The 11,087-nt window shown below is 32.6% G+C and overlaps 1 protein-coding gene across 1 annotated transcript; it reads right to left on the bottom strand.

Moving 5' to 3' along the window:
* Positions 1-260: 260 nt before the first annotated feature.
* On the bottom strand, positions 261-1,441 carry LOC112799733 (uncharacterized). The gene is made up of 4 exons (XM_072196002.1): positions 1,419-1,441; positions 957-1,329; positions 520-861; positions 261-371 (listed from the first exon to the last, which is right to left on the bottom strand). Exons 1-3 carry the CDS (start codon positions 1,439-1,441, stop codon positions 538-540), a joined length of 720 nt encoding a protein of 239 aa, XP_072052103.1. The 3' UTR covers positions 261-371; positions 520-537.
* Between the last annotated feature and the right edge of the window lie 9,646 nt (positions 1,442-11,087).

Consider the following 11,087-nt stretch of genomic DNA (forward strand, 5'->3'; position numbering starts at 1 on the left):
AACATAAAAATGCTCAAAGACAAGATTTGTAGTGACATAACTTTAAGAGTTTGTCTTATTATAGGTAAAAAAAATTCCAGAGGTAACCGAAATACGGACATGTTAGAATATAATAGAATTAAAGATAATTTACACAATCAGTCATACTAGTTGTTTTTCTCTGTTGTTTATTATTCTTATAAAGATCTCTTGCCCTCATGTACCTATGTATTCTCCCATTTTTTTCAGGTTGAATAAACAGAATTGTGGGAAAAAAAAGTACGGAATAATAGATACTACCTGTGAAACATGCTTGGGAAGAGAATTTAACATAGATTTCCATTTTGATCCATAACATGAGGAAGATGTACTCCTAGAAACTTTAGACACGTCTGCATAGGACAAATTGACATCTTTAACTTTAATGCTTTCCACGGCACTGATTTTGGGGGGGAGGAATAATACAGTAAAAATGTGACAAATCACTACACGAAGAAAATTCAAACTAAGTATTTGATTTAACGGTATTTTTGTGCTTACCAGTGTTCCCATTGACATCTACTTTGGCTCTTGTGAATCATTCACTCCGTCTCCAAGATTCAACTGATTGTTAAGATCTTCAAGATCTGATGGGGCAGCCCCAGCATTGCTTGAGCATTCCGTCCCCTTATCGTTCTGTGGTTCACCAACTTCAAGCCTTGTTTCAATCTCAACTACTGCACCTCCAGAATATTCAATGTCTGCCTCAAAGGTGCATACATCATTCATTTCCATAGGAAGAACCCTCATTGCAACGATAGAGGGTGGAGTAGTCCCCATATTGATGTCTGTACAGATAACTTCACCAAAATAAGTAGGTGTTCTCACATTGGTCAATACCTTCTGTCAAAAAATAGAAAGGGCTAACATTTATCTTATAGAAACCACAATCAAGTGAAGGTTTCAGTGAGGATTTCTCTTTAAAAATAAAATAAAACACCAATGTTTATCTCATGACAACCGCGCAAAGGAATGAAGTCGGTTTTAGTAATTCTACTCAAAAATTGAGGAACTCGGGAGGAAGATCCATCAGGCTTACTGGACTTTTCTAAGGCATCAAAACTTGATCCTGCTGATGGTCTCATGATAAAAGGATGATATTCAATATTTAGTGATGCTAGATATCGATGACACTCTTCGTACAACTGACTAGACCACTTAAGTTTTTCACTCTGAGCGCGTGAAGCCATATGGAGGGACTTACACCATGCTTCTTTTTCCCATGACGTCTCAAGATATATGTAAAGCAATTTGCTTCCATGGTATACCACAGATTTGTTGTTTTCAACTTTTATCGAGTATCTTTTTACCCTACAAAACCCAACATAAAAAAATGACCTTGAAGCGCCATATTTTCTAAGTAAATAAGCAAGAGTACATAACAAAGTGTTTCTTTCCACATCAGATGAAGTATGATACCCATGTTCCAAGCAGCAACAACTTTTTCTTGTTTTTCTCATTAAGATGTATGTGAGATGTAAAGGAAGTGAGATATCCCCATTCGAATTCAAAGTCAGGAAAACTCATAATAAACCCATTTTCAACTTTGTTTTTCTTTCAATGTGAATTATATGTTCAATCAAGATGATATGCATTTTCGTATGCACTGATTTAAAAGGAATGAGAGAATGTATGCTGGTTTTCTGCAGAGAAATACAGCTCACTAAATCAGATTCTAATGAATGTTGTAATATAAATCATTGGCCTAATACTCTATATCAAGCTAGCTCATTAAGCTCTCACATTGTAACATATCCACAAACAATTGAAATTCTTAATTTAAACATTCAAAACCAAGACATCTCAATCCCTCTCTATCTTTTGCTCTTTTTTTGGTCTTCATTTTTAAGATGTTCATATAACTAATTTCTAATAAAGATATTTGTAAAGAGAGAAAGTGAAGAGTTAATTGACTCTTGATTATTCTTCCTAAATTTTGTCTTATATGTAGTTTATATATTTGGGCATTTCATAAAGCTTGAATTCCTGCATAAAGTAATAATGATTTATGGATGTATAGCAGAGTTATCCCTGCGCCAATGTTAGCAAGAATCTTTGGATTCTCACCTGAGATCAAATTTAATGCAATTATCATCCACAAGCTACAACATCAGAGATGAAGAGACATATTTCTTTCCTTTGACTTATACATAATTTCTATTCTTCACTTGGCAAAAGTTGGTTTGCACTTTACACTCCTCAACTATGACTATATTTTCTTTCCTGCTGCCCATGTCTTAATTGAAAAAAAAAACTGTGTTAAGAAGTTGGTAAGAGTTGACAAGCTCCTATTACTCTGCTTGATAATGTCATTCATCAAACAAGTATATAAACTCCTAACTCTTAATAAGTAAAATATTTTATTTAAATGCATTTAATTTTTTAAAATAAACTATTTGACTTCATTAAGTGGAATGGCTATTAGAGAAGAATTTCATCACAAAACATGTTGCACTGTGTTGCCAATGACGACAGATAAGTCTTCTGGGAATCAAGTTGATGTGAGCCAAGATGATGATGCTGATGATCTAGAAACGGAAGGATTCTATGCTTCTCTTGATGCTGAGACCAATGTTATTTCATTTTCTCCAAATGAAGAGACCAAGGAAGCACTAGACTTCATCACCAATAATAATGATGCTTCAGTGTGTTCTTGGATGCTCAACATTGCAGCATCATCAAAACCAGCTTAGATTATCTGTCCAGTTTGTCTGCTAATGATGTTTTATCAGGTGCAATGAGAGCATTGATATCTGAAGCTTCAACTGTGTTTTCACATTGTAGTAGTAGCTACATTGAAGCAAATATGAAAGTTGAGTCCACTTTTTCAGAGCTGTTGAGGGCTGATAACTTAAAATCTGACCTTGAAAATAACAAGAATCAGTTCAATGATATGGTGGCGTCAGAAAAAGAACTGCGGCAAAAGTTGGCACGTTTGGAGGAAATGAAAGAGGAGCTAGAAAAGCAAATCAGAACTACTAATGCTAATATCATCGCTTCTCGAAAAGAACAGAACATGACTTGAAAGAGAAAGAGAGATGTCTACGTGGAAGGAAAGGCACTGAAAGCTCAAATGGATGTGATGAAGGAGAAAGTACCACGTTTGCAACATGAGCATGACTTGGCAAAGGAAAACGAGGAAGAAATCAAAGCTGAGTTTGGAGAAAAATTTAAAAAGATTGTTGTAAAGTCAGCTCTACAAGATTAGCAAGAGGAGTTTGGTTTTGTCCTTAAGTAACAAGTACATGACAAAAGTTTTAATTTCTATTAAGTTCACTATATCATATGTTTTCTTTTCTGATATAGTGCTAAGCCTATAGGATAACAATTTCACAACTTTAAAAACCGAAAAGCAAACTATTTCAAATAAGCTGAACTAGTACTAAACCATTCTTTTGCATCACAGTTTTGAAAATATAAAGAAAAAGAGTACATCCTGTTTTCACTTCAAAAAATAATTTCAGCTCTGCAATTTCTGTCTTATTGGACATTTCATTTCACTGTCCAACCTATAAGTGATAACTACAATAGAACAATTTGCAACTAGTAAAATAAGCAAGATAATCATAGTAAAATATAAAGAAAAATCAAAACGAATAAGAATAGAAATCCAACTTTTGTATTTTAGTTCAAATTTCAAAAAAATTATATTTTTATAAACTGATGGATGTAAAACGTAACATTAAATGATTTCTAAAAGTTTATTAAAAATTATCATTTGACTCGTTAGCATTTAAAAAATTATTATCGGGACTATTGATGTTGAAAAAATTAATATAAAATATAACTTTCTAAAATGGCATAGGAGTTAAAACTATAATTTTTTCAAAGTCAGAAATAACAGATAGTTATACAAGATATAATTGTTGTGAAATAAATAAAAGATATAAAATAGAGATGTATAAATAGAAGACTCTATTATTAATATAATTAGCTCAATAATAATTTATATATATATATATATATATAATAATAATATTATATGTTGTAATGTGTATATATATACAAAGATAGAAAGAAGTATTAAAAATAAAGAGAGAGAGAATTGCATATGTTTATTGTTACTATCTCAATATAATAAAGATGATTAATATTGCTATTAATATTATATGTAAAGAGTAATAGAAAAGAGAATTTAAAATACTAATAAAATAAAAGAAGAGAAGGAATTGTAGTAGAAATATAAAGAGAAGAGTATTTGATTGCAACATAAAGAGAGAATTGATCTTTATTTTGTATTATTGTTGTGTTATACGTAAAGGCTATGAAGCCTTATTTATAGTAGTACAAAATCAACCTTCATTAAAGGTTGGTCTTCAAATTTCTTCCTTGAAAATAAATCTCTTTGCATGGGAAAGATTATTAGCCGCCCAATTGATAAATGGGCATTCATTTCATGTTTATCCCAACATTCCCCCTTGAATGCCCATTAAGGATTATGCCTCGTTAAAACCTTACTAAAGAAAACCCAGTGGGAAAAAATCTTAGTGAAGGAAAAAGAGTACAATATCCTTTGTGATGGGGACTGCCTCATTAAAAACCTTGTCAAGAAAAACCCAATGGGAAAAAAACCTGACCAAGGAAAAAAGAGTACAGTCTCCGCCTCTTGCCGACATCATTTAATGTCTCGAAATCAGTGCATCCCAATCTCATGTACCAATCTTTCAAAGGAGGATCTTGGGAGTGACTTTGTGAATAAATCTGCCAGATTGTCACTTGAACGGATCTGTTGGACATCAATCGTCCCTTGATTTTGAAGATCATGGGTGAAGAAGAATTTGGGAGAAATATGCTTAGTTCTATCACCTTTGATGTATCCGCCTTTAAGTTGAGCAATGCACGCTGTATTATCTTCAAACAAGACAGTTGGAGCTATCTTATGATTAATCAGTCCACATGATGACAGAATATATTGAATCAGACTCCTCAGCCAAAAGCACTCGCGACTAGCTTCATGAATCGCCAGTATTTCGGCATGATTAGAGGATGTTGCAGCAATCGTCTGTTTCGTGGATCTCCATGATATAGCTGTTCCACCATATGTAAACAGGTATCCTGTCTGAGATCTCCCTTTATGTGGATCAGACAAGTATCCAACATCTGCATAACCAACTAATTGTGACTTGGATCCATAGGGATAAAACAATCCCATATCAATCGTCCCATGAAGATATCGAAAGATTTGTTTGATTCCACTCCAATGCCTTCTGGTTGGAGAGGAACTATATCTTGCTAGTAAATTCACAGCAAATGATATATCGGGTCGCGTATTATTAGCAAGATATATTAGCGCTCCAATGGCACTAAGATATGGTACTTCAGGACCAAGGATATCTTCATTTTCTTCTTTAGGATGGAATTGATCCTTTTCCACATCTAAATATCTTACTATCATTGGGGTACTTAATGGATGTGACTTATCCATATAAAATTTTTTCAATATCTTTTCTGTGTATGTTGTTTGATGAATAAAGATCCCACCTTTTATATGCTCGATCTGTAGGCCGAGACAAAACTTAGTCTTTCCAAGATCTTTCATCTCAAACTCTTCTTTTAGAGTTTTTATAATTGTTGGAATCTCTTCAGGAGTCCCAATGATATTTAAATCATCAACGTACACAGTAATTATAATGAACCCAGATGTAGTTTTCTTTATGAAAACACATGGACAGATATCATCATTCTTGAATCCGTTTTTGGCCAGATACTCAGTAAGACGATTATACCACATTCGTCCAGATTGCTTTAGACCATATAAAGATCTTTGCAATTTGACTGAGTATAACCCTTATGAATATTCACTGGATGGTTTAGATATCTTTAGTCCTTCAGGGACTTTCATATATATATCCCGATCTAATGAGCCGTATAAATAGGTTGTTACCACATCCATTAAATGCATATGCAGTTTATGATATGCAGCTAAACTGACCAAATAACGCAATGTTATCGCATCCACTACAGGGGAATACGTTTCTTTATAATCTATACCGGGCCTTTGTGAAAAACCTTGTGCCACAAGTCGGGCTTTATAGCGCACAACTTCATTTTTCTCATTTCGTTTTCTCACAAATACCCATTTGTATCCAACAGGTTTTACATCTGCAGGTGTACGGACTACAGGTCCAAAGACTTCACGTTTTGCAAGTGAGTCTAATTCAGCCTTCATGGCTGCTTCCCATTTTGGCCAATTATTTCTTTGTCGACATTCTTCAACTGATCTTGGCTCAAGATCCTTACTTTCATGCATGATATTTAATGCCACATTATATGCAAATATTTCATTGACAATTGCCTTATTTCGGTTCCATTTCTTTCATGTAAAGACATAATTTATCGAGATCTCGTCATTTTCAAAAATTTCAGGTACCTGAACGTCTTCTGGCGTTAAATCAGAATTTTGGACAACTGCAGGTGTCTCTACTATGTCTTTTTCAACAGGAATAGTATTTACCTCTTTTCTCTTTCGAAGATTTTTGTCTTTAGAACCGACAGGCCTGCCACGCTTCTGGCATGAATTTGCTTCAGTGGCTACTTGTCCTACTGGGACATCAATTCGAATTGGGCCATTTTCCGCTGGTATATAAGATTTAGTTATCCTCTTTGTATCGGAAAATGCATCAGGTAATTCATTAGCTATTCTTTGCAAATGTATAATCTTTTGAACTTCTAGTTCACATTGCCCTGATCGAGGATCTAAATGCATCAACGATGATGCATTCCAATTAAGTTCCTTTTTAGGAAGCTTATTCTCTTCCCCTAATATTGGAAATTTTGATTCATCAAAATGACAATCCGCAAACCGGGCTTTAAATACATCTCCAGTTTGTATCTCAAGATACCTCACTATAGAGGGAGAATCATATCCAACATATATCCCCAATTTTCTTTGGGGTCCCATTTTGGTGCGATTAGGTGGTGCAATAGGAACATATATCGCACACCCAAATATTCTTAAATGGGAAACATTTGGCTGCTGGCCAAAAGCTAATTGTATAGGAGAAAATTGATGATAACTCGTTGGCCTCAAACGAATAAGTGCTGCGGCATGTAAAATAGCATGCCCCCAAACCGAGGTTGGGAAATTTGTTCTCATAAGCAAGGGTCTAGCAATTAATTGGAGACGCTTAATAAGTGATTCTGCTAACCCATTTTGTGTGTGAACATAAGCTACTGGATGTTCAACACTTATTCCATTAGCCATACAATAAGCATCAAAAGCTTGAGAAGTAAATTCACCAGCATTATCAAGACGAATTACTTTAATTGGATTTTCTGGAAATTGTGCTTTTAATCGAATAATTTGAGCCAGTAATCTCGCAAACGCCAGGTTGCGAGAAGATAATAAGCACACATGTGACCATCTCGAAGATGCGTCTATCAGGACCATAAAATATCTAAAAGATCCACATGGTGGATGTATAGGTCCACATATATCACCTTGAATCCTTTCTAGGAATTCAGGGGACTCAAATCCAATCTTTACTGGTGATGGCCTTAAAATTAACTTTCCTCGAGAACATGCAGCACAACAAAATTCACTAGTTTTAAGAATCTTCTGGTTCTTTAGTGAATGTCTATGAGAGTTTTCAATAATTCTTCTCATCATGGTTATTCCCGGATGACCCAAACGGTCGTGCCAAGTTATGAATTCATTTGGGCTAGTAAACTTCTGGTTTACAGTGGCATGTGATTCAATTGCACTAATCTTAGTATAATACAACCCAGATGAAAGAGAGGGCAATTTTTCTAATATAACTTTCTTATTTGAATCATGAGTTGTGATACATAAATACTCATGATTTTCCTCATTCATCGTCTCAACATGATATCCATTTCGGCGAATATCTTTGAAACTCAACAAGTTCCTCAGAGACTTGGTAGATAATAGTGCATTATTTATTATAAATTTTGTTCCTCCAGGAAACAAAATTATAGCTCTTCCGGAGCCTTCTATCACATTGCCTGAGCCAATAATAGTATTAACATATTCCTCTTTTGGCACAAGATGGGTAAAATATATATCACTTTTGAGAATAGTGTGTGAACTTGCACTATCCGCAAGGCATACATCTTCATTACATATCATTGTCATTCTCTTCAAAAACAAATAATAATAAAATGAGTAGTATGCACAGTTAAATTGAATACTTGATCAGAATTATTTTTCTAAGAAACACTGTACATAAAATAATGTCATATACTAAAATTTTATTTTAAAATTTGACACATTTAATAATTTCAAAATTCATAAACATTAATATTTCATTATTTATGTACATCACATTTGAAACTTAAATACATAGAAAATAAAACTTAACAATAAGTTCTTTACATTATTTATTTACATAGATACTTCACAATTCCACATATTAAACTATTCCATCATTAATCAAATGACCAATATTTCCTTCAGGATCCTCAAAGAAATTAGATACATCATAATGAGTGGTGGAGTTCTCAGCATCATTTGAAACAAAATTTGTTTCCTTTTCTTTGTCGTCCTTTTTCAAAGATACCTGGTAAAGATCGACTAGGTGCCTTGGGGTACGACAGGTACGTGACCAATGGCCCTTTCCACCACAACGAAAACACTTATCCTCTGTTGATTTATTCTGCCTGATATTCCTTTCTTTATCCCACTTCTGGTGAGATCCTCTCTTTTGAACATAATTCTTTTTCCTTCCATAATATTTCTTATTATTAAAACCTTGCCATTTACCTCTTCTGGGGTAATTTGCCACATTTACTTCAGGAAATGGGGCAGCGCCAGTAGGGCGCGCTTCATGATTTTTCAATAACAACTCATTGTTGCGTTCAGCAACAAGAAAGCAAGAAATTAACTCAGAATATTTTTTAAACCCTTTCTCTCGATACTGCTGCTGCAGGAGCACATTCGAGGTATGGAAGGTTGAGAAAGTTTTCTCCAACATATCATGATCAGTTATTTTTTCCCCACACAATTTCATTCGTGAGGTGATTCGAAACATTGCAGAATTATATTCATTTATAGATTTAAGATCTTGTAAACGCAAATGCGTCCATTCATATCGGGCTTGAAGAAGTATCACCGTTTTCTGATGATTATACCTTTCTTCAAGGTCTTTCTAAAGATCTGCAGGATCTTTTAATGTGAGATATTCATTTTTCAATCCCTCGTCAAGATGACGACGAAGAAAAATCATGGCTTTGGCTTTATCCTTCTGGGATGCATTATTTTCAGCCTTAATGGTATCTCCAAGATCCATTGAATCAAGATGGATTTCAGCATCTAATATTCATGATAAATAATTGTTTCCAGATATATCAAGAGCATTGAATTCAAGATGAGAGAGCTTCGACATAATAAAAATATTACCTGAGTCTTCCTAAAGATTTGATCAGAGTCTCGTGCTGATAACGTGTTGTGAAATAAATAAAAGATATAAAATAGAGATGTATAAATAGAAGACTCTATTATTAATATAATTAGCTCAATAATAATTTATATATATATAATAATATTATATGTTGTAATGTGTATATATATATACAAAGATAGAAAGAAGTATTAACAATAAAGAGAGAGAGAATTGCATATGTTTATTGTTACTATCTCAATATAATAAAGATGATTAATATTGCTATTAATATTATATGTAAAGAGTAATAGAAAAGAGAATTTAAAATACTAATAAAATAAAAGAAGAGAAGGAATTGTAGTAGAAATATAAAGAGAAGAGTATTTGATTGCAACATAAAGAGAGAATTGATCTTTATTTTGTATTATTGTTGTGTTATACGTAAAGGCTATGAAGCCTTATTTATAGTAGTACAAAATCAACCTTCATTAAAGGTTGGTCTTCAAATTTCTTCCTTGAAAATAAATCTCTTTGCATGGGAAAGATTATTAGCCGCCCAATTGATAAATGGGCATTCATTTCATGTTTATCCCAACAATAATGACCAATTATATTTATATAATATGTAAGTTGAGTAATAATTAAAACACTATATCAATTAAATTATCATTTAATTTGTGAAATTAAATATAAAATTTATTGTTTTAATAACCTTATGCTCTGAAAAATCAAAGCAATAACTTTGTGTTAATACTCAAGATTAAATTTGACTTCCAACTCAATATAGCTCTTTAATTTTTAATTGAGCCAAATTGTACCCTTAAATTTGTAAGTTTTCTTTTCATTCATAAATTTATATAAAAAAGTATTTTCTTTTGGGGAATTTGAGCTAAAATGGTAAAATATAAAAGTTAAATTTCTATTCTTATTCGTTGTGATTTTTTGTATATTTTATTTGAATTGAAATGAGAGTATTTTTTTATTGACAAAAATGTTAATACTATGTAATAGTACTAAATTCAATAAACTAGATTCAATTTATTACATATACAAGTAAATCGAGTCAAGATTGATATAACATATATATAGTAAATTATAAATTTACTTTAATTGATTTACATTGAAAGAGTATAAATTGAATTCAATTGATTCGATTTATATAAATTTATTTTAGAACATACATGTAAGCTAATTCATTTTTTTAGCACATTGGTGTAATTTTAATTATTTTACGGTGTGAACTCTCAATTATATCACACAATCAATTTCAGATATCTGAAGTACTGAAGTAGTAATGAAAACAAATCAGATAATTATCCATTATTTAAATAGCAGTGTGTTCTGCATCACTTAACAGTTTCAAAAAACCCCCTTTACCTATGAAACTTGATTCGAGATTCTACCAATATTGGGTTCTTTACTGAAACCTTAAACATATACCCTTCCATGGTTTCACACACTGCTGAGCATGGGAACACCTTCACTTACCCTTTGCTCCTAAAGGCCTATGCCAAACTTGATTTCATTATTCATGGGACTATGATTCTTTCAATTAAATAAATAGAAAATACATCTCTTTTATTTTTACTTGATTTGATTTGTTATTTTTTCAAATTATATGTTTTGATTTCACTTTCAAATTTTTTTTTTATTTTTTTTCCAACAAAGTAGCACAAATAATGATAAGTAGTTATTTTCGGTCTAGGATACTTATTTCTTTTTAAACCA

Source organism: Arachis hypogaea, chromosome 5 (assembly GCF_003086295.3).
Source record: "Arachis hypogaea cultivar Tifrunner chromosome 5, arahy.Tifrunner.gnm2.J5K5, whole genome shotgun sequence".
Classification (NCBI taxonomy): Eukaryota; Viridiplantae; Streptophyta; class Magnoliopsida; order Fabales; family Fabaceae; genus Arachis; species Arachis hypogaea.

Excerpts from the sequence above, each read along its gene's own strand:
- LOC112799733 (XM_072196002.1), bottom strand. The coding sequence starts at position 1,441 with ATGGGTATCATACTTCATCTGAT. Across the intron at positions 1,330-1,418 it reads GGTATCATACTTCATCTGAT|GGTAAAAAGATACTCGATAA; the intron begins GTGGAAAGAAAC and ends TGGGTTTTGTAG. Across the intron at positions 862-956 it reads GTCATGAGATAAACATTGGT|AAGGTATTGACCAATGTGAG; the intron begins GTTTTATTTTAT and ends ATTTTTTGACAG.